We start from the raw sequence: 23,199 nt of genomic DNA on the forward strand, positions 1-23,199 counted from the left end.
AGCTAGCCGTCGCCTCAAAAATAGAGCTCTTCTGATTGGCTCGTTCCTAAAAGTTGCGTTTAAGGACGACTGACTCTGTAAACCAGGTAAACGATTTTCAAATGGGGAAAAATAACGGTCAGCTGCTGTTGGCAACTGCTGTTATCTTTATTTGCCATAGAAAAAAGATTAATTTGCACAATTACTAGTATTATTAAAGTGAGCATGGTTTCAGCACTTTTATATACATATGCACACAGCCAATTGCGAGCGAAGTAGGCTGTATGCTTTTATTTTGACAGGGGGACGTTTACCCGGAAAATATCGACTGTAGCGACACGAATCGTCAGTAGTCAAAGGTCTTTGAGAGTCTTTTATCAAACTATTCCTCTGCACCTCTTCGTGTTGAGCTTTTCATGCATTGCAGGGTGAGACAATCCTCTTCGTCACATTTGCACAACTGCATTTGCTTTGTAAAATGTCGGACTGCGAGTGACAATAAAGTTGGGAATGCGAGCTCAACAAAGTGCATGGCCTCTGCCCTCCTTAACTGCTGTTTGCGCTGAAAACATATCCGTGCGTGCTCTCTGTCCACAGGTGATGCTGAGGAGTGTATTCAGGTGCCTTAGGACCAATCTTGTAGCTGGCCAAAGAAATATGTCTCAAAGCAGTCTTTCTGGCAAAGTAGCCATAGTCACTGCCTCCACAGATGGGTAAAAATGACGTGATTGACCCCTGATTGTTGGTGCTGTCCATGAAAAAACAAACAGTAACCAAGCAAGGACTGTGTTAGTCACCTGTCTCCAATCATGACAAATCACTGATTATTGGAGAATTAGTAATAGAAGAGCTTAGTCCATGTTTGTTTGATTGTTTTGTGTATGTTCTAAAATGCTTATTTCTCAGATTCAGCACATTCATGAGAGTAATTACTGCTGTAAAGGGGTTAAAGCGATGCATCATAGAGCTCTTCTCCCCCCTCCTCAGAATCGGGCTGGCTGCGGCTCAGGCTCTGGGAAAAAGAGGTGCCCATGTGGTTGTGAGCAGCCGGCGGCAGGCCAATGTAGACAAAGCTGTGGCACTGCTGCAGAGCCAGAGCATCCAAGTGACTGGAACAACCTGTAATGTTGGGAAAGGGGAAGACCGAGAACAACTGGTTCAGATGGTAAGAAGCCGTCCATCGTGCTCAGAGGTGTAGAGCAGCACATAAACTATACAAGACCAAGCTTTGGCTCTTTATTATAACACAACTATTAAATGGGTGCTCATTTCTACATATATTTTTACTCTTGGACTCTATTAGAGTAGCTTCATGGTTCAAAATAATTATTATATGTCTAGCCCCTCAGTTGATCCTCTGTGAAAAAACCTATGAAACTTTATCTGGCATGAGCCACTTGAGAGGTGGAGAAAAGTTCAGCCAACGTGCACCTAACAATTTTTATCAATCATTAACAATAAAAAGGAATCCAAGCTGGATTTTAGTAGAATAAAGTTCAGCCTGATATTTTCGCTGTTTTTTCAATGTAGTTCCACTTAAAGTTGCTATTTGTGAAAATGTGTTTTTATAATGTTTTTATATGAAGCCGAAGTCCCTCGCTGCCACATTCCTCTGCCCTGTCAGCAACAGGAACGCTTCCAGTTACAGTTTCCCTCCTTTTCTATGCAGGAAATAAGTAACTAATTGGCAATGAGTTAAAATCTGGCCATAGTTCCACCCCAGATGCTTCTTACTTGTGTGAAGGGCAGAGTCAGAGCATGCTGCTAACACAAGCACTGAAACTACAGCTGTGCGCGACTGGACGACTCAGAGAACCACTATGACTGTTTCAAATACCTCCCGTTTCTAATGTGGACTGTATGTAAAGCGTTTTCAAGATTTAAGTTGCTGTCACAGCTCTTTCCCACGAAGAACTGAACCTACTCTTATGGTCTTACCAAACTGTCCAAAAACTGTAATTTTGCCTTTAGCTGCCTGTCTACATCTGTTATTAGTTACTCTGTAACTTTGGTGTTTTAACATATTTAGCTCTGACGCAAACTCATTAAAGTCCCCGATCATCCACACCACACCTGCAGGGCTTTCCCCACAGTTTAAGAGCCACTGTGGCTCAGGTGGTAGAGCGGGTTATCTACCAATCAGAGAGTTGGTGGATCGGTGTTTGACTGCACCCGCTGAGTGTGTGTGAACAGATAAAAGCTCGTATGAATGTGTGTGTGACTGGGTGAATGAGTCTGTATAAGTCTATGCTATTTAAGTCCACTTATCATGCACTGCTGTGCTTTCATCTGATTGGCTGCTTCTCAAAAACAGACTATTTGGACAGTCTGGAGCTTATCTCTATTTACCTCAGTGTTCACAGTCAGAGCTTTGTGCCTGAGATGTGCATGTTAAGGATATCTGTGCTCAGTGACATCACAGAGAGCTAAAAGCAGAACAAGCTGCCTGAAGCTGAGCGTTTCGGGCGGTCTGAGCCTGAGCTTCTGGCTCACAGTGATTACTTGTACATATGCTGGTGTCATTATTTGAAACTCTCCATGTTACTGTGAGCAAAAAGTCCCCTTTCATCATCCTCAGTGGTGGTGGAAAAAAGTAAGTGGGAACCATTAGCTGAGCCTCTTTTGGTGGTTTGGTGGTTACCTAGAGCACTTTCTGTAGCTGCACGTGCTCAGGGGGGATAATGGACCCCTCTGTCTTAAAGAGGCACTCCAGCTCAGCCATATTAGGATGTCTGGTCTGTGATGTCATTCCACAATAACCGATGGGTTTAAGGTGAAGCAGATTTTCTTGGTCTGCTGTATTTTTAAGGTTGGGGTCGCTGTCATGCTGCATCACTCAACTGGTCATGAGCAATTCAGACAATTCATCAGACTGCAGACGTTTCCCAGAAGCACTGTGGACTGCTAAGGTGCTCTGTGGAAAACTTTAGTGGAGGTTTTTTTTTTTACATTTTTTTGTGGTTTCTTCTGTGGAGTCCTGCCACGTAAAACATGCCTGCATGGTAGACTCATTAAGACAGATGTGAACCAGCTCCAGCCATTCCTTTAGCTTTTCCTCTGAGCTCCTTTTGGACTTTGTTTAGTATTTAGTGGCGTTCCTTTGACCTTATTGTATTCAACGCTTGTTTTTAAGGACGACAGCGGCCACGCAAGTAAAACGCTTTGAGTTTTAGACAGTGTATCTGAACAGTGTCTTTTACACGACTTTGTAAGAGTTTCATGAAAGCAAACAGTTCATCTTTTGGGCAAAGCGTGGTTCACATCAGCAGCTGCTTTTGTGACTCAAACTGCATTAAGAGGTGAAGTGCACGTGTCTGTTAAAATGTCCTCCACTTGTTGGCGTCACTGTGTAATAGCGTGAACGAGTGCTTGGCTCTGTGTTTGGTACAGACTCTGGATCGGTGTGGGGCCATTGACATCCTGGTGTCCAATGCAGCAGTCAATCCTTTCTTTGGAAACATCATGGACTCCACAGAGGAGGTCTGGGATAAGGTACGTACAAAAATTGAGCCCACACCAATCATTTATGATGTACGACATAAATTTGCATTTTTTTAAATGAAGGATACAGTAGCACTGATATGTTGTCATAAAAAAACAACATAAATCCAAAATGTGGTTCTGAAGAGCTGTTTACGTCACTCTGAGATCACTCTGTTATTTAAAGTATTCACTGTCACTGTGTCGACATTTTTCAGATCCTAGATGTGAACGTAAAATCAGCCTTCCTCATGACCAAGCTGGTGGCGCCTCATATGGAGAAGAGAGGGTGAGTGACAATGGCACCAAAAGGGGCGTCCATAAAAACCTGCCTGCTGTAATATTTCTAACACCTCTCACAGGTCTGTGTTTTTCTTTCAGAGGTGGAAATGTCATATTTGTGTCATCTGTGGCTGGATACCAACCAATGCAGGTCAGTGAGGAATTTCTCCTTGGCAGGAATTCGTGTGGTGCTGTGACTGAATCTCATCAGTGCGGTCAGGATTGGTTGGTCGCCTCCTTACATCACATCGAGACATAGAGATGGAAGTGAGAAAGCAATTCTCTGGAGAAAAGCTGTAATGTTAAGCATCTATGTTACTCACAGACTCCAGTATCTGCCAGTGTTTGACACAGCATTAGAGGTGTGGAGCCTGAGCTTTTATGGCTTTTGAAGTGGGAGAAAAGTCTTAGAAACCCTGTTTGGTAAGGTAGTCTTAGTGTACCAGGAGATTTCAGAAGAACATAAAAATCCCTTGGCGGTTGTGTCTGGAAAGGCAAATGTGCCAAGTCAAACATGCAGAGGCACCCGCTGTGGCGCCGTGTTAATAAGGAAACAGCTAATAATGGATATATGCACTTAAAACGAGTGAGACATAAACCTGAATGTAAAGAAGTGACATGCTCTGTTTTGTTTCTGCAAACCTGTTCACGTGGTGTGCATGTGCACCTCTCCAGGCTTTGGGTCCTTACAGCGTGAGTAAGACGGCCTTGCTGGGTCTAACCCGGGCTCTGGCCCCGGAGCTGGCTCAGAGTAACATAAGAGTGAACTGCGTGGCCCCTGGAATAATCAAGACCCGCTTCAGCTCTGCGGTGAGGACACGCGCTGGAGTCCTTTGCTAAAAATGTGGTTTTTGTTGCATTTCAGTCGTGCTTTCTCTTATTAGTGTTGTACTTTTTATAATAAACTCTTTTGTTCCAGCTGTGGCAGAATGAAGGCATCGTGGATGAGTTCAAAAAGCAGCTATGCATTAAAAGGTGAAGTTCAAGGTCACAGGAAAGCTTGTTGGTAATATTCAGAGTCCAGGATTTGACACGTTGAATTTGCTTCTCCTGTCAGAGTTGGAGAACCGGAGGAAATCGGAAGTGTGATCGCATTCTTGTGCTCCAAGGAAGCGTCCTACATCACCGGAGAGACCATCACAGTGACCGGAGGGATGAACTGTCGACTTTGAACGCATCGTTTTTAATTGGATTTCTTCTATTTTTCTGAAGTGCTGGCAGAGAACAGCCACAACTAAGCTTAGCGCAGGAGCTGCAACACACTAATATAAACCAATATAATGAAGCAGAGAGCTCTGGGTTACTGTGAGCGTCTTGAGTTTCCAGGTTGATTTTTGTTGTGTAAAGGTTTCTAATGAAAAATCTGATGTTTTTGTAAAAGAAAATAATTTAAAATGAGGAAATGTGTCATTTTAAACTGCACCAGCTATGAGATAAAAGCTTTTTCAGTGCATAAACATATTCATGATTTACAGGCCAGGGATGGTTTTATTAACAGTCATTACATGAGCTGAACGTCAGGAGCCGTTTGAGAGCTTCGCCTTCATCGATGAACCAAATGGAGCGTGCACCAGTCTCATCATCAACCAGTTTTTATTTTGCATTTCATTTCATATATTTCATACAAAAATCACAAACTTTATTAACAGAGATATTATTACATATTGCAAGTTAAAAATATTTCACATTTGTAACAGACAATCCAGATATGTTTTTAAAAAATGCAATTTAAATGACTTAAAAAAGCTGTATGACACTGCCTGTAACCGTGGCTACGTTTATCCACGATGTCAAAGCACCTGTTCAAGTTTTAATCGCCCTGAGTCAGGTTTATTTCAAGCAAATGGAAGATAAAAGTGTCCATCAGTCTCAATAGCATTTAAAAACCTGTTATTCTTTCCGACCATGTCGCCGGTGGAGGACAAAAATCGTTTCATCACCTCCGTTTGTGTCCAGCAGACAATAAGCGGCGCCGGGTCATCGCAGGTTTCCAAAACTCCCTCAGGGTGGGCACGTAGGTGCCGTGTTTGGTCTTGTAGTAGCGTTTCATAAACAGCTGGGGGAGACAAAGGGATTCAAAGCACTAAGAATAAGAGTTTACTGTGTTACAGGCATCAGTTACCGCACGGACGTGTAACTTATTTTACACTGAGCTGTAAGAATTCATGAACATGTATTTGAGCCTGCAATTCATGCCCTCCACATTTTACAAAGCCACCCGATGTGCCAGATTGAAGTCCTTACCAGGCCGATTTTACCCCCCGAGTCTTATGCTTTACACTCCCATTTATTCTATTTTGTCTGAAACTGCACATCATTCAGGTATAATCAAAGCCAAGACTGGATATGTTCTGCATACGCACCCTGACTTTGAAGTTCTTCGTCGCCTCATCCTCTGAATCAGCCACGTAGTCGTCATCTTCTGCACCGGCCAGCACCTCTGAACAGAACAGTAAACACACCTAAGCTCAAACCTTTGCAGGTGATACATTTCTTACATAATTACACCCCACATTCACCTGTGTCACTCTGCTGCTGAGAGGGAGAGCTTCTCATGCTGTGTAGTGCAGGATGGTTTCTGTTGAGGGGAAACAACAGTAGCTGTTAACTGGTGACTAATCACGGGGGGGGGGGGCATCGAGCTGACCTGCTTAGCTTCGTGCACTTCTAACTGAAGTCTAAAGGCAACCAGAAAACACTGAAGTACAAATGTTGATCAGTGTGTGTGATCTAGCTGCACATAGTTAAGTCATTAATATCAGACAAAAGAAACCAGAAATCTGTGGAGCTAAATCAGATGTTTTTATTGTATTCAGACAGTTTATACCATGTTTAAACGAGTTGACTGAACCACAATATCTATTTTTACTTCAAACATGTTCTTAAACAAATATGCAGCCATAGCATTACCCATATATTACTTATTCACACAGACCACAGTGCTTGGTTTATTGCCATTATGCACTTTAGTCCCTTACTCTTTGTCTTGCGAGCCGGGAGACTCTGTGTCAGACGACAGATGGCTGCTTGTCTGTCTCTGCGTTGACGTTGTGGCCGGTAACTTCCTCCTCTGCTTGTTTTGTGCCTGGTAAGAGGATGTTTCCTCTGGCCCAGATGTACTAGCCCTGAGAGAAGCAGCTGACATTTCTTCGATGACAACCCTGGGCTCCATGATCAGACAATCGACAAAAACAGAGTAGAGGTGTTGATCTTCAGGGTGATATAGTGTTTTAACACCTAGCTTTCTCATCCGGGCTGCCAGGACTTTCCTGCTGCATCCCTCTTTTCTTATAGTTTCTGCTCGGCCTTCCTTCCTCCTCTGGCCACCTTTACTCTGCGTCTGCCCGCTCAGTCTCTTTTCCACGGGTGTTGTTACACTTAGAACTTCTTCCTCCTCCAAATCGCTTTCTCCTCTGTCAGAGTTCTTGCGCTTCACCCCACTCCTTTGACTTGGGGTGCATCCCTCCTCCTCCTCCAGCTGCTCTCGCCCTTCCTTCGCTCCTTTATCGTTGGCTTTTGGCCTCTGTTTCACTGAGGTGAATTTGGAGTTCAGCTGCTCATGTCCAGCATTGTCAGCTGGACCATCACTTCTCTGTGTTCTTTTAATGCCAGAGTTCAAGACCGGGACGTCTTCATTCGATATTAGTCCAATAACAGGTGCGATAAATGAAGGTTTGCTTTTTGGCTCGGCGCCCTCAGATTCATCCACTGACAACTTCCTGGCTGCTGTCGGCTGATCTGATGGGACTCTTCCGGATGGTGGCAGAGAGAGTGAAGCCAGGATGGAGTCTCCCATATTCGGAGGTAGTGACGCTGTAAAGAGCAAAGAGCATTATCATGAGCTGACACTCAAAGTCTTCCCGTCACAGTCGTCACAACACAGATCTTATCTTTTTCAACCTGCTGACTCCAGGTGGCCAAGGCAGGTTTCATGCTGAAGTAAAATCTTCAGGAGCTGGGGCTGCGTGGCTGCCCGTGCACACTCCTCCAGGACAGGGGGGGCGTCACTGAGCCACGCTGCAGTCTGACAAAAAAATTAAATAAAACCCAAATATTAGATCAATTCTTGCACACAGAAACTGTTAAAGCAGTGACGATAAGAGCAATAAATCATGGCTAACGCTATGGAAACAGCCGTTTTCTCATTACCTGTACTAGGTTGGGAACAGGAAGCAGCTGGTCCAGTCGAACCAAAAACTCCCACAGCAGCTTCTCCAGCTCCTGGTCAAACGTTGCTCCGTAATCCACAGGAAACACTTCCTGTCAGGAGAGGGCGTGAAAGTTCATCAACAGGTGGAGGTGCTGAAGTGTGTGCTGCAGAGGCGAGGTACTCACTTTGTAGAACTTTTCTCTAATCGCTGGGTCTGTGAGGAACGTGTGAATCAAAGAATGGAAATCTCTCACTGTTCTCATTAGTTTTACATCCTTACTCTGGGAAGAAAAAGAGAAGAAATTACATTTATTTTCTCCACAATCAGGAAATCTGCAAGTAAGCAAATAAGACATGTAGATTGGTAACATAAAAATCCCCATTTGGCACATCGTCTTTTTGAATACATAATCTTTGCATCACAATGCAAGTATTCAGCTACAAGTACTGTGCTGCAACACACTATGAGCTCTTCCCTAAATATCAAAGGTTCAACTGAGCAATGTTTAATTCCGAAATCAGCTCCATGTTTTGTGGTCAGTGCCTGAAATGAATCAATCACAGAGCAGAAGGAATATGAAAACACTGAGGAAAATCAGTATCAAATTTTCACCACAGAATAAAAGTTGTCAAAAACGGCAGTGTGATCTGTGAGGTCACTTACTGAAGAAGTTCCAGCAGGTACACGGACTCTTTCCAGGTGTTCCTCAATCACCTCAGCATCAGGCTGTGAACTGCACAGCTCCAAGGTCAACTTGTTAAACAACAAACAAACAAACAAACAAACAAACAAAAAAAGAACGAGGTAAAGATCATCTGACTACAGAGAAACACCAGGTACAGTCCCCGCCTCCACTCTCATAGCCTCCGATAGGACCGCCATCATATTTTTGTAATTTTGCATCACTGGTGTGTTTTTCCTCTCTTCTATAAAAAGGTCTGCATGGTGTGAGAATGAGTGCGTGGTAACTGCTACTGTTGTTACAAGTCAGTTTGTGAAGTTTCTTCCCTCCTAGATATTCAAACATCAACTCTTAGTGGTGTTATTGCAAAGTGAACGTGTTTATGGACCACAGCAACTCAACCATGAAGTGTCAGACCACTTTAAGGCACAGAGCGGCGTCAACAAGTGCTGAGGGGCATAACATAGGCACTAACGTCTGTCTGCTGAAAGGTTCGTAACTGAAAGGTTCAAAGATTTAGTTTGTCTTTATGGCTTTTTTCCCCACTGGTATAAAATTCAGTCCACCTCAAGGCACTTTATACTGTAATATAAAGACCCTACAGTATTCTGGATCAAAATGAGTAACATAATCTTAAAAGTAGTGACAGTGTCTATCTCCCAAATCCAAACTGGGAACTGGTTCCTCAGAAGAGGGGCCTGAAAGCTGAAGGCTCTCCCTCCCATTCTACTTTTAAATACTGTAGGAACCACAAGTAAACACGCACTCTCACAGGGAAGTGTACTGTAGGGATAATATAAGGTCTATTAATGACAAGCTGTATGCAAGAAGAAGGATTTTAAATTCTGGATTTAACAGGGATCCAACGAAGCGAAGCCAATATAGGAGAAATATGCTCCGTCTTTCTAGTCCCTGTCAGTACTCTCACTGCAGCATTTTGGATCAACTGAAGGGTTTTCAAGGAGTGTTTAGAGCAACTTGATAATCATGAATTATAATTTTAAAGGCTAGAAGCAATAAATGAAATAAATGCATGAAAAAGGTTCACTGAGACAGAGTGCTTCCAATTTTAAAGATGATGAGCAGATAAAAGAAAGCAGTCCTGCATAATATTTCAATTTGCAATCTGCAGGACATATCCTGGTCAGAAATGACTCCAAGTTTGTTCATAGTGTTACTTTTCCTAATCGATGCTGTGCTGTCTTCCAGCAATGAGGTTAGGATGGTGTGCTTCCTTTTTAATACTATGTCAAAGCCCTAATAAACATGCAAACTCCAGGCTAAAGCTGCAGAGGTGGAGACTGGGACTGTGCCATTCTTGGACACAGTACAGTGGTTCAAGCACACATTTAAATCCGATTTCCAAATCAAATCCCTTTTATTGTCACATCACATGTGCAGGTACATGTGAGTGAAATTCTTGTGTGCGAGCTTCACAAGCAACAGAGGTGAAGCTTCTCCTGTTATACTCACTCTTGCTCTCAGCCCCACTGTCAGCCTGCCCTGGTGTCTCACAGTGAGCAACCCAGGCACAGCCTCACAGGAAGATGTCACGAACTCCTCCACAACCCCATACTGCATCACATCCCTTCGCTTCAGCACCTTCCACAGGGCTGCAGACACCAGACGCACAGGCGGGGCAAGCAGCTGGAGAGCAGCGAAAGGAAGGCTGGCATCTGCGCAAGAAACAAAAATAGACTACAGTACTGAATCACACTTGCATGAGCTCCTGACAGTAAAAGTTGGAAATAGTGGCATCAATCACCACACGTCCAGTTTAAACGTTACGCTTACCGCTTCCCTTTGGTTTTCTGGGGGCCATTCCACTGAAAAAGTCCAGAAGGAAACCGGCTCTAAAGTTGACGTTAGCTTAGCAACTTGGAGAGCTTCTAACCGCACTGAGCTTCAAAATAGCACGGGCACTAACACTGAATGCTGAGGAACTTATTTAGGAATAATAACACATACTAGCTCGAGTACTGTTTGGAGTCACCTGTTGATAAACATAAATGGCACTGCTGTTGTTCCCGCGATGCAAATAAAGCTCGTTCACGTCCACCAAAAGTTTGCCTTCTCGTCCTCCCGCCTTCACTGACAGGCTCGCAGTCATTCGCAGTGTTCATTGGAATCTGCCGAATGGGCGGTGCTTCAGATCAAAACACAATACTCCACCCCTGGCGTGTGTTGAAACGTTTTACACAAGCGCACCCAATCTGGTTTCAGGAAATGACGTATTGACGTTGCCTGCCAGCCAACACTTCATGATTTAAAGAAAACATTTAATGGAAAAAAGGTAAATAGAAATGAAAATTATATATTAGCTGAGGCGAGGAATACCAGAAAAGATTCATTTAGATTAATTTAATAATTAATTTAGTTTATATCTTTATAACGACCCGAAAGTGTTTATTTACTGTTTCTAAATTGCAGTTTTTAGATGATAGTTTTATTTATTAAGGCGAAAAAAAATCTGTACAAATCTACCTGATCCTCTGAAAAAAATAACTGCCACCTAAACCTAATAACTGGTTGTGCCCAACTTGGCAGCAAAACTGCGGTCAAGTGTTTGCAATAACTTGCAATAAGTGTTTCACGTGACATTGGAGGAATTTTGACACACTTTGTCTTTCTTCTTCTTTTTTTAAGCCATTCAGAGGTCGAATTGCTGATGTGTTTTGGATCATTGATCTTTTCCATAGCCCAGGTGAACTTGTCCTTCAGTGAGTCTCATCAGGATTTTCTGGTAAAGAGCAGAACTCATGGTTATAACAATTACAGCAAGCCATCCTGAAGCAGCAAAGCAACCCCAGACCATCACACTACTACCACCACCATGTTTGACTGTTAGTATGAACTTGGAAGGTTCATACTGGTCCAAGTTTTCTCCTTTTGTGGAAAATCGCTCTCAGTATGGTTCACTGGAATCCCAAAGCCTTAGAAATAACTTTTCAAACCTTTCCATACAGACAGATGTCAGTTTGCTTCCCAGCTGTCCTTGAGTCTCTTTAGATCGTGGCATAATGTGTTACTTTTTGAGATCTTTTAGCCTACTTCACTTTGTCAGACAGGTTCTGTTTAAATGATTTATTGAACACCTTATGTCAGCCAAAAATTACAAAAAGATTACAATGCACTATAGTTATCTCCTACAACATAAAACAGTCTCCAGTATACAGGCTTACAGACCCAACAAAGCTAACACCATCTAATAATTCTTTAAAGAAAAAAAAAGAGACTTCTTAAAAAACTGTTTATGTTCAGTTATAAAAACACAGGAAACAACCTCTGAATTATCAGCTGTAGATATCATTATTCTGCTTTTCAGATAAAAGAAGGCACGTCTGAGTCAAACACAATCAATATGAACTTTACCCTGTTCTGTTCTGTATCTGAATTATCACCAAGTCCCGGGGTAAAGTCCAGCAACTGGGTCAAACACAAGCAGCACGAACACTAATACAGTGTGTGACACCAAAACAGCCCCAAAAACATCAGGCTGAGAGACGAGAAGGGAAGAAACTAACCAGCATGGATACAACATCTTCATTCATCAAGTAAGTGACAAATGAGTTTTAACGTACCAGTTAGTACACTGCTGCTGTCTGCAGCTTGATACGATCGTAAAACAGGCATAAGTAACTTAATGATTCGACAGGTGTTCCCAAAAATGTACAGTACTGTGACTTATGTAAGACTGAGGTATGAAAAAAACTTTTTTCTCATTTCAGATTAAAATGTTTAAGAAAAACCGTAAAATAAAATAAAAGCAGGTAAAATCAGTGTGACAATGGAAGAGTGAAATTGAGAGGATGATTTAATGTAAATAAAAATACAGATGGTGCATAAAATAGAAATAACAATAAAAAAAGGAATGTATGTGAAAATGGTCTCTATCGCACAAGGATCAAACTCACATAACAGTTTGACTCATGTTAAGTACTTTGTGTAAATAACAAAACTAAAAACGGCTCAATGCAATTTAGTTGATAGATTTTGGGGTCATGTTCGGGTAATATCAGCTTGTTAATATAACCTACTGGGACACAAAACCAGCATCCTCTCAGATAAAAGTCAAACATTTGTTAAAGAGACCGTTCTATTATTTTCAAACCTTTTTTTGTCTCGTCTGTCCTCAGGTCTGTAACCAAGCGAGTGTGGTCCCCGACACAGAGACCTTTCAGAGTGTGCTGTCACAACAGGAACACCAGGAAAGGCGTCACGGCCGGGACGCTGGAGGAGCTGAAGGAGAGGGTGAGAGTGACTGAGGAAAGGTTCTCAATAGGGTGAAAATATTTTCAGCCAAAAATGTCAAAATAAAATAGAAGATTAAGAAATCTATTAAATTTGAAAAAAGAGAAATAAGCTTTTAAAATTATAAAATTAATTAATAGGGCAAATGATTTCAATGTGGCAATAAAAGAGGATTAAATAATCTTTTAGAAGATAGTTCATTACCTTAAGGCCATGACATCATCTAAAAACATGATATCATAATCTATAATTTTTGTATAGGATCACATGAAGTCATTAGTCAAATATTCACTGCCTTTGCCTGCAGAATATAAGAGGGCCAAACTGCATTTCCAAACGCCAGCTGAATATCAGCTATGTGTACAACAGCTCCACCTAGAGGCTGATCAAATGCATTTTTTCTTGCCAATTGGGTGCCATAAAAACTGGTTTATTAACTGATGATCATGGTATTAACAAAGGCTAAGACTAAGTCCTTAAGATGGCATGGAAATGTTTCCATTCAAGTCCATATCATGTTGAATTATTATTTAATGCTAATAAATGATTAAGAATGAGGGTTTGTTTTTTTTACAGCTGGGAAGTAAATATCACTAATTCATATTCTCTGTATATACCATACCATACCAACTTTATTTCTAAAGCACTTTAACATAAAACCAGAGTTTCACAAAGTGCTGTACATGTTAATAGCATACGTAAAGAAAATTAAAATGAGATACGATAAAATAAACAGATACAATAAATTGAAACATGTTAAAACAAATTGAGTCAACCCCTCTAATCAATGCCAAAGGCTTCAGCGAATAAATATGTTTTAAGAAGACTTTTAAATTCAGAGAGAGAAGAGGCCTGCCTAACATGCAAGGGCAGATCATTCCACAACTTTGGAGCAGCTACAGCAAAAGCACGATCACCTTTAAATTTATACTTAGTTTTCGGTACCTTAAGGAGCTGCTGATTGGCGGACCTAAGGGAACGGGCAGGTGTATATGGTTGTAGTAGCTCCGAGAGGTAGGGGGGGGCCAGGCCATTAAGAGATTTAAAAGCAACTAAGAGAATTTTAAAAACAATCCTAAAATGTACAGGTAGCCAGTGGAGTGAAATTAAAATAGGGGTAATGTGCTCAAACTTTTTTGTTCCAGTTAAAAGACGTGCTGCAGCATTTTGCACAACCTGCAGGTGCCTAATGGACGCATCACTAACCCCAAAATAAAGTGCGTTACAATAATCCAGCCTAGAAGTAACAAAGGCATGGATTACTGTCTCAAAATGCTGTTTCGATAAGATAGGCTTTATTTTGGCTAATTCCCTCAAATGAAAAAAGCTAGATCTTACAACAGCTCTGACCTGGCTTTCAAGTTTAAGATTTGCCTCTATTTTAACTCCCAGATTAGTGATGACTGGTTTAACATACTGTGCCAGTGAACCAAGATCTATAATAGTGGCCTCAGAAGCGCCACCAAAAACCATCACTTCTGTTTTCTGTTCATTAAAATGTAAAAAGTTCAAAGCCATCCAAGTCCTTATTTCATCAAGGCATCTGAGCAGCGGGTCTACTGAGAAGCCATTTATCTTTTTAAGTGGGAAATAAATCTGGGAGTCATCGGCGTAGCAGTGGAAAGAAATCCCATGTTTCCTGAAAATAGACCCAAGGGGTAGGAGATATAGAGAGAAAAGAAGCGGGCCTAAAACTGAACCCTGTGGAACCCCACATTGAAGAGAAGCAGTAGAGGATACAAACTCCCCTAGTTTCACAGAGAAAGTTCGCTCTGCCAAATAGGATCTGAGCCACTGCAGTGCGGTACTCCGCATACCCACCAACTGCTCTAAACGGGAAATTAAAATATTATGATCCACTGTATCAAAAGCAGCAGTTAAATCTAACAGCACAATAATAACACAGTCACCTGAGTCATTTGCCAAAAACACATCATTAAAAACTCGTAAAAGGGCAGATTCGGTACTATGTAAAGCTTTAAAACCAGATTGGAAAACTTCTAAAATACCGTGTTCTTCTAGGAAGGACATTAATTGCTTGTAAACTACCTTTTCAAGAATCTTTGAGATAAAAGGCAGTTTGGAAATAGGTCTGTAATTCGCAATAATATCAGGATCAAGAGCAGGTTTTTTGAGTAGAGGCTGAATCACTGCTTACTGTCCTCATACTGACAGGTATGCCAGGCGTTGCTGCTCTCGCTGTCTGCTGTGTCTCTGTGTCTGGTTTGTGAGGATGACGGTACAGAAGTCGACTCTGATGAGTTCCTCATGACCCTACCCGACAACGTCATGCTCATGGCCCTGGAGCCTGGACAGACGTGGAGATCACAACAGGTGGGTTTGACCGCAGAAGCTGTGTCTGGGTTTAGGGTGTGCTTTTTGTCTCTTGGTGACAGTTTTCTAATCTCTCTGATGCCCCCCAGGGTGCAGTTGTGCCCAAAGCTCAAGACCACAACAAGTCACGTACTGGGAGAGACATAGCCCGCGTCACCTTTGACCTTTACAGGATGAGCCCCAAAGATGTGTTTGGCTCATTGAATGTGCAGGCCACATTTCAAGGCCTGTACTCAGTGAGCGCTGACTTTCAGTGTCTTGGGCCCAAGAAAGTTCTCAGGTAAGCCAAGTGAAAAGGTTAGGAGGGTAATAAAGGTTCATTTGGATATGTAGTGCTGTGCAAGCTTTCAGTGGCAGAAGAAAAATTCAGTCTTTTAGCATCAATACAGACTTTAGTTTGCACTTAATAAAAATGAACAGACAGAACTTTAGTAGCAATAACTTTAACACGTCACATTGGACTCTATAAAACTTTGGTATACAGAGGAGTTCACAGTCAACTCACTGACTGTAAGACGCCCAAATCATCACCACCTCCACCACCGTGTTTCACAGTTGGTGTGAGGTGTGTTTGCTGATAGGCTGAGTTTGGTTTTCTTTAAATGTGGTGCTGTGCATCTCCACTTTGTTCTCATCTTAAAGGACATTGTTTCAGATGTTCTGTGGATTGTTCAGATGCAATTTTGGCTTGGGCATCAAGGCTTAGGCTCACAGACCTGTTCAGTCTTTTTCAAACTCCACTGTCATTAACTTTAATATTTGACATCATAACTCAGACCTGTAGAGTCTCAGCTGTAGCTACTGCGATTTTGCAGTTTCTCCGAGCATTGCATGACCTGACCCTGAGGTAAATTTGCTGGGATGTTGCATGGTGTTATCACACAGACCAGCAGACTGCCAGAACTTCTGATTCTCAGTTAACAAAATGCATTTGATCAGCAGCAGCACAATAATTCCTATGGAAGTAGTAAGGGTGCAGTAAGTTACCTGGTTTCCTGCCTGCTCTGGCTCCAGCCTGTGTTATGTACTTCAAATACATTTTAATAGTTAGGTGGAGTTCAGCTGATCCACACGATAAATTTTATTACACAAATTTGCTTTGATTTTTCTGATATTTCTTGATTTTATACTCCCAGATTAGTACCTCAAATAATAACAGTATAACATCTGAATAAAAGGACACTAAAGAAATACTTGTGTATAAGTCTGTTTTCTACAGATTTTGGATTATTTAACTTTAAACTTTAAAAGAGGATAAGAGAAATAGCAGCTGTCACTCACAGCCAGCTATTAAAAGCTTAACGATCACATTAGATGTTTCTGGTTCAGGCTGAAGAATCTGCACTGACCTTTAATCCTGATAACACTGTGCTGTTCCCAGAGAAGTGCTGCGTGTGGCCTCCACCCTTCTTCAGGCTGCTGGACACCTGCTTCTCACGTCTGCCACCATGATCCGCCGCATCATCGAAGGCGCAGAGCTCTGGCAGCCGCAGAGGGCGGAGTACGCAGCCAGATGGAACTGAGATGGACCCGTTTACATGCAACCTAAAGTAATGAGGTCTTTTGTGTGACTGCTGGACCTGTTTGAGAGCCTCTCAATTTACTCTAACCCTTCAGTACCTACAGTATTGGAAAATTATGTTTTACCTCCTTAAGAAGAGGAAAAAGAAAGCACCTTGTTAAGAGAAACATCTGCTGAGGTAGCATCTGTAAATATTAACTGTGATTGTATGAATAGATGTCGTATTTTTGTAATCATATTTCAGGTTTAAAACTGATTTTTAATACTTTTTGCCTCTAACAAAGCAAGATTTAGTAAGATAGCTGGCTAACTTGTGAAATATTACCCACTTAATATCTTTCACAGCAGGGCCAGACCAGTAAAACTCCTGCACTGAGGTTTAACTGCACATTTAATCCTGGACATAGTATGTTATTATAATAAAAATAAGCGCTCTTTGGGTTTAAATTGTAAGAAATAAAAGTGTAAAATAACAGAAACTTCTGGTAGCTCATTTTCTAGACTGTCTTTAAGTATAAAACTGAACCTAACCTAAATAGCAGAAAATGAAAGAAATGTACACAGTGGGGAAAAAATAACTTCTCTGTCATTTAGCTATTAATTACTTTGGTTTAGTATGAATGACCTGCAGAGCTCTTAGTAGGAAAACATGTAAAATTTAGTGAAAAGCCCAAAATCTACACTCTCCTTCACAGTTTCAGTCCAGGACTGAAGTCTTTATTGGGCCGATTCTTTGCCCCGGGCCTTATGTTTGACACCACTGTTTTAAAGTGTCCAGTGTTGGTGTAATTTAGTGTGGATTACATGCTGAAACATGTGTCTTCTTTCAAACATCCCTGTGTTTTCTGTCCGCACTGAGGAATAATTTGTGTTTTGCTGTAACTAATCAGCTGAGTCCTGCTGGAAGAGCAATAAAAGTGCTTTTATTAAGACAGTGAAAACAGCTGCACAGCATAAACAGACTAAAACTGCACCTAGAATCCGAATGAGGATCTTTTGAACACACTAACTAAAACAGCAGGAAAAACATGGAATCAGGGGGTCTGTCTAACATGGGACCTTGATAAACAAGTTGACAACTGCCTGAAGAACAGATGAACTAAAAAACGATCCAGCTGTGTTTTTATATGAGCCATAAGAGCTGTTGTGCTATTTCTACTCTGGAGGGATCTTCACATTTTTCTCCTCGCTGTAGCCTTTGTTCCCTTCGAGCATCATAATCCAGGAGTTAATGCTATTGGGCAACTTTACTTTAGTCATCGCGTTCATGTACTGCTGATACATGATGTTGCCCAGTACCCGATGGTGCTCCTCCTCATTCATCCAACGAGGCCTCCCTCTCTTAATGAAATAGCGCATGTCGGCGAACCACTGAATGACCGCCAAGCGTGGCACACCGACCAGCCTTGCCAGCCGGCTGTACTGCTCCTTGTCTGGGTACTGGCATTGCAGGAACGCCATCTTCATCATTGCCAGCTGGGCCGGCGTCTTGCAGTGGAGCCGAGTAGTAGGTGTAGGCTCTGCGGAAGAGGGGGTGTTTTTCACTTCGATGAGGGCCTTTAGTTTGTCAATATCTGTGATGAAAACGCTGTGGTCCGGCTCTGCTTGCAGATCTGCACCCTCGATTTCTTTTTTCTCCCTGAAGTCGCCGTCTATGGTAGAGCAGGGATCGCCGGCTCTCTGCAGCAGACGTGTCTGGTTGTCAGGCGCTGGAGATGCATCAGAAGTTTGGTTTTCAGCCTGGGGGCCGAGCAGAGAGCTGGGAGCCGGAGGTGCATTACTCTCCTCTTGCATGCAACTTTTGATCACTCTTGGTTTTTTTCTTTTTCTGCCACGACGCTTGGGGCATTTTTCTCCCCCACTTTCCACTTTATCCATCATCTCCTCCTTATCACGCTTCATGATCTTCTTTCCCATCTGGTCTGTTGCTGTTGTCTTTTTTCGTTTTTGCGTGCTGCTTTTTTTCTCCTTCACTGGTTGCTCCTTCATGTCTCTCTTCAACTGCTCATTAACATTTGCGCTGTCTCCTCTCACTCCTCTTCCCTTTGCATTCCCACCAGTTGCTTTCACTTTTCTCTTCTCTCTTCCGTCCTCCATTATTTCTCTCTCCGTCCCGCCTTGAAGCTCCTTCTTTTCCTGACTTGAGTTGAACTTCCTTTGGACCTCACGGATGTCTTCATAGTCCCAGCTGATGCCGTAGCGGAGCCTCTGTGCCATGAACCACGCCTTCACCTGGTCTGGGTGCAGGTGGCAACTCTCTGCCAGTTCGGCGGTCTGTCTGTGTGTTAGGTAGGGAAACCTGTCAAAGGCCTCGTCCAGCTCCGCAGCGCCGTGTATCTGTGAGTCGATCTGGTGCGAATGCACCCACATAAGCTTCCTACTCTCAGAGATCAAGGGGAAACACACCACACTTCTCTGGTTCATGCCGTTAGCCATGGGGGTAGGGCTCATGTCTGAGAAAGCTGGAGTCTCTTCACGAGTGCCAGGTGGTTTCTGACCGAGTCCGAGGAGCTCTTCATCAGCAAAGTGCCTCATCTTACTCATCTGTCGTGATGCACTCCTGAAAACAGCAGACAGAAACATGTACAACTAAATAAAATACTCTAAGGTCAAAATTACTGAGCAGGATTTTCCCAGTGCCTGTGATGAAGTATTTGATTTCTTAGATATTTGATTTGTTTATCGTGCACTTCCGGTAAGTAGCAGCCAGGTGCTGATAATCAAATGCACCTGATTAATGAGGTATCAGCAGGCGTGAGCATGTCTATAAAAGCAGAAGTTTTGGCAGTTTAATGGTCTGGAGCATTCAGATGTGTGTTAACATAAAGACTCAATCTTCCCAGGAGAGGGCGTCCCAGCAAATTCACAACAGGATCAGACCATGCAATCTTCAGAGACACTGCAAAAAAACCAAAGAGCTCCATCTCAGGCTCTACAGGTCTCAGTTAGCACGATTAATGTTAATGTTCATGACATTATTATTAGAAAAAAAACTGAAAAAGTATGGCTTGTTAGAAAGGGTTAAGGGAAAAAACTCTTCTGTCTAGAGCAGGGGTGGGCAATTCCAGGCTTCGAGGGCCAGTGTCCTGCAGGTTTTAGATCGCACCTTGGGTTAACACACCTGAATCACATGATTAGTTCATTACCAGGCCTCTGGAGAACTTCAGGACATGTCGAGGAGCTAATTTAGCCATTTAAATCAGCTGTGTTGGTTCAAGGACGCACCTAAAACCTGCAGGGACACTAGCCCTCGAGGCCTGCTCACCCCTGGTCTAGAATGAACATGGCAGCAGATCTGAACAAAACCAGAACACAAGCAACGAGGAATATCCCAAAATTTCTCCACAGCTATGTGAGAAACTGATAAGATACAGAAGACGGATAGATAGATCCCTCGGGTAGGTTCCTCCAGGAAAATGTCTGTTGCACAGTATTTTGACTATTGTCAGTCTATTGCACAGTGATTAGTTCTTAAGATGAATAGTCCAATATCTTTATTTACATTATGAACGGGCATTATAAGGTGTTATAGATAAAATTTTAAATTTTTAAAAATGACCTGCTTTGCAAGCATCCTTATAACTATGCATTATTGTATGTAGTCTGTTTCACATTATAATCAATCCAGTCCTTTTGGCCACTTAAATGTCTTGATATTAGTGTTATATTATATTTCTTGCAGTTTTTTATACCAGATTTTTGATGTCAATGAGACATTTTGCCCACATAAACAAAAGATATATAAAAGTGACTTTGCCAAAGAGTGGCTGCAACTTCTACATGCTGGCAGGTCTTTTCTTACTCGCTTACATAATGGCTTTTGATCATTCATTAGAGACACATTTGATAGATGATAGGTCCACAAAAGTTTAATATCAGAAATCACTTTTTGGCAGATGATCACCATTTTCACCGTGGCGCTGCTAAAGTTGTTTCACAAACTTAATGGTGCTGTGTAATTTATAACAGCTGGTTATTTTATATATTTTTTAAAATATTAATTATAAAATTAACTCATACCTGGAGCTCAATTTAATCCCCTAAGTTAGTAGTACCTCAATAAGAGTAAGACGTAAGAGTAAGAACTGAACATATTAAATACTCTAAATGTTAATTTTAATCCTTTTGGTTTCAGTGATTTAATGCCCAAGAAAGTAAGGTTACACCCAAACTGATTCCTGTTAATTACGTATTACTTTAATTAATTAAATATTACTTATTGTTTAATACTTTTAGCTAATTAACTAAACAAAGTCTAGATAACTTAGCTAGCTAACTTTAGCTGGCTACACTTTGATGTTAGCTTGTTATATTCTGACCGGGACTGACCTCTCTAACCCGGTTATGAGTAACACACAGTGATGTTAAAAAGTACTGGTTACCTTCACTGTTCACCCCGTTGCTTTATCGGAGCACTGCTGCCTGTTTGTTAGCACTAGCGGTACGTTTAAGGCTAACTTCGGTGCACAGGTGTAGTTAGCTTAATAAAAGTATTTCCTGGGTTTGCCTTGCATTCATAAAACTTTGGCGCCCGCCAACCTTGAGAAACAACGTCAGCTCCTGTCTGATGTTCCCTTTGAAAACTGTCCGAAATATACAATAAAAAGGCGAAAAAAATAATTTACAAATTCTTCCCCGAAGTCACTGGTCACATCATTAGGAACACATTGTTATTTGGCTCATGACTGAGGTTATATATGAAATGTGATAGACTTGCATTCACTTTACATATAAGGTACATCTGGGGTGCAGACCATTTTCAATCTCCCAAATGAAATGTTCTTAAATCATTTTTTTTCCGATTTTAATTTATTAAATGAGAAAACAAAACAAAATTAATTTTTGTCTCGATGACACCCCACAAAGAAATACACCTGGTTTTAATAAATATCCCATTTAAAAATATTAACTGGGACAGAAAGAAGGCAGGAAAACTGGGAGAAAAATTGCAGTAAATGGTCCCATATTCAGTCCTCTGCAACAACCTTATGGCACATGGTTTACCTGTTCAGCCAGGTAGGCTATGCTAGGAATTTCTTTTTTAAATACAGTTTTAAGAAATGATATGAACTGCCCTTGTGGCCTAACCCTGGCCACAAAGGTCAATCATTTCTTAGCTGACATACGTTTTATTTAGGTGTGGTGTTTATACTTGTAACTGTGTATTTATTTTGCCTGTGTTAAACAATTTCATATTTTTTGACAGATTTTTTTATGGGAGTGTGAACATATAGGATTAGGTTGCTACGATAAGAATTTATAGCTGACACTGGGTTATTTCTGAGTAAAGTATACCAGTGAGGACGGAGTGCAGCTCAAACTATCGCATCACACTGGGGTATGCACACTGATCAAAGCTTTTTAATTTCTGAATCTTTGGAAACAAGACCAATTCCTGTCAAAATCTTCTTTCTTCTAAAACATGTCTGACAACATACAAACAAAAAGGAGAAGAACAGATCCACAAACTATCCTCTGTGACATGTGTGCAGAGGACAGGAAACCAGCAAAGAAGACGTGCATGAAGTGTGAGATCTCCATGTGTGTCCAGCACCTCCAGCCTTTACCACCACTTGAAAAGGTGTTGTGGAACTTTGATGTCTCCTCACTCTTCTTCTACTGCAGAACCAGACAGCACCAGAGGGATGAAATAATAACTATTGAGATGAGCCTGAACAACAAGGAACTGACTCCATTTGTACGACTGGGAAAGGAAAATGTCCAAAACACGACCCAGAAGCAAGAATGGAAGTGCTCATGTGGGAAAGCTTACTACAGGGATGGTAATGGATACAGAAATAATGTGTCCTGCTTTTCTTCCCAGGCTAATTGTTCTTGTGGAAAAATGATTGGTGGTCCATGTGTCACAGAAATGGTTTGTAAACTCTGTTAGTTCAAACTCTGCTGATCATTTAGTCATTTTCTGTCCCTGTATGAATATCAATGTAACTGACTGTCTTTCACATTCATAAACTGTGAAGACATTGTGCTGCTTCAGTGATTAACTTGTTGTGCGATGTATCACATATGAAAGTAATGTAAATTAAAAAAGTAAAACAATTTTGTTTTTTTTGTTAATTAAAATATTCTTAGCTCCAGTGTTTGCTTTAAATGTAGCAACAAATTCTTTTAGTTTGAACCGTTTCTACTTTATTTCACCTGCAAGTTGAAGACGTGTGTCTCCATCTGCTGGTGGTGCTCTCACATTGTTCACACAGCTCTTCGGTCTTATTATCGACAACAAAGAAACAGCTGTTGTTTTATACAATGTAAATGATCTGATAAATAATAAAGTGAGTATACTTTTAATATATGCAATGCTTTACATATCTGAGTAACTGAAGCGAGAACATTGCATTTTCATTTGTGTTAATTGGACAAAAGAAAGTTACTGAATTTGCCAGTTTAAGTACACCTTTGTCAGTATAAAAGTAAAGCAAATCAATCTGCATTCTATTGGTTTTAATTAGTTTGAATATTCAAAACTGAAAAGACTGAGAGACCAGGCTGCAAAATAC

At 41.5% G+C, this 23,199-nt stretch overlaps 4 protein-coding genes and 1 long non-coding RNA gene across 10 annotated transcripts; 3 read left to right on the plus strand and 2 right to left on the minus strand.

Annotated features, from left to right (window-relative positions):
- Window positions 1-67: 67 nt before the first annotated feature.
- On the plus strand, window positions 68-5,198 carry dhrs4 (dehydrogenase/reductase (SDR family) member 4). Of its 2 annotated transcripts, XM_026162246.2 has the most exons (11): window positions 68-86; window positions 282-407; window positions 577-692; window positions 967-1,144; window positions 3,370-3,471; window positions 3,678-3,748; window positions 3,841-3,892; window positions 4,417-4,551; window positions 4,661-4,716; window positions 4,799-4,952; window positions 5,141-5,198. In XM_026162246.2, the coding sequence occupies exons 2-10, from the start codon at window positions 396-398 to the stop codon at window positions 4,911-4,913; spliced, it is 837 nt and encodes a 278-aa protein (XP_026018031.2). In that variant the 5' UTR covers window positions 68-86; window positions 282-395; the 3' UTR covers window positions 4,914-4,952; window positions 5,141-5,198. The 2 variants fall into 2 exon arrangements, with proteins under 2 accessions (XP_026018031.2, XP_080154544.1); XM_080298418.1 differs by lacking the exons at window positions 68-86; window positions 577-692 and having other exon boundaries at window positions 288-407; window positions 4,799-5,198.
- Window positions 5,199-5,317: 119 nt separating this feature from the next.
- Window positions 5,318-10,688, minus strand: tinf2 (TERF1 (TRF1)-interacting nuclear factor 2). Its single transcript, XM_026162238.2, has 10 exons — window positions 10,369-10,688; window positions 10,048-10,250; window positions 8,556-8,645; window positions 8,077-8,172; window positions 7,891-8,001; window positions 7,642-7,765; window positions 6,720-7,554; window positions 6,261-6,319; window positions 6,105-6,181; window positions 5,318-5,797 (listed from the first exon to the last, which is right to left on the minus strand). The coding sequence occupies exons 1-10, from the start codon at window positions 10,394-10,396 to the stop codon at window positions 5,678-5,680; spliced, it is 1,743 nt and encodes a 580-aa protein (XP_026018023.2). The 5' UTR covers window positions 10,397-10,688; the 3' UTR covers window positions 5,318-5,677.
- Window positions 10,689-10,800: 112 nt separating this feature from the next.
- Window positions 10,801-17,160, plus strand: cideb (cell death inducing DFFA like effector b). Of its 3 annotated transcripts, none has more exons than XM_080298419.1 (7): window positions 10,801-10,867; window positions 11,221-11,417; window positions 11,980-12,128; window positions 12,711-12,825; window positions 15,001-15,159; window positions 15,249-15,439; window positions 16,541-17,160. In XM_080298419.1, the coding sequence occupies exons 2-7, from the start codon at window positions 11,334-11,336 to the stop codon at window positions 16,680-16,682; spliced, it is 840 nt and encodes a 279-aa protein (XP_080154545.1). In that variant the 5' UTR covers window positions 10,801-10,867; window positions 11,221-11,333; the 3' UTR covers window positions 16,683-17,160. The 3 variants fall into 3 exon arrangements, with proteins under 3 accessions (XP_080154545.1, XP_080154546.1, XP_026018032.2); XM_080298420.1 differs by having other exon boundaries at window positions 11,221-11,294; XM_026162247.2 differs by having other exon boundaries at window positions 11,221-11,278.
- Window positions 17,161-17,585: 425 nt separating this feature from the next.
- Window positions 17,586-21,341, minus strand: homezb (homeobox and leucine zipper encoding b). 3 transcript variants are annotated; one of them, XM_080298417.1, is made up of 2 exons: window positions 21,221-21,341; window positions 17,586-19,241 (listed from the first exon to the last, which is right to left on the minus strand). In XM_080298417.1, the coding sequence occupies exon 2, from the start codon at window positions 19,223-19,225 to the stop codon at window positions 17,837-17,839; it is 1,389 nt and encodes a 462-aa protein (XP_080154543.1). In that variant the 5' UTR covers window positions 19,226-19,241; window positions 21,221-21,341; the 3' UTR covers window positions 17,586-17,836. The 3 variants fall into 3 exon arrangements, with proteins under 3 accessions (XP_080154543.1, XP_026018028.2, XP_026018027.2); XM_026162243.2 differs by lacking the exon at window positions 21,221-21,341 and adding an exon at window positions 21,064-21,201; XM_026162242.2 differs by lacking the exon at window positions 21,221-21,341 and adding an exon at window positions 19,412-19,548.
- LOC113018849 (uncharacterized) lies at window positions 19,941-22,741 on the plus strand. The gene is made up of 3 exons (XR_013906084.1): window positions 19,941-20,079; window positions 22,130-22,209; window positions 22,307-22,741. It is a non-coding gene; the product is annotated as an uncharacterized LOC113018849 (long non-coding RNA).
- Window positions 22,742-23,199: the final 458 nt, after the last annotated feature.

This window comes from Astatotilapia calliptera, chromosome 3 (genome assembly GCF_964374335.1).
Source record: "Astatotilapia calliptera chromosome 3, fAstCal68.1, whole genome shotgun sequence".
NCBI classification, from domain to species: domain Eukaryota; kingdom Metazoa; phylum Chordata; class Actinopteri; order Cichliformes; family Cichlidae; genus Astatotilapia; species Astatotilapia calliptera.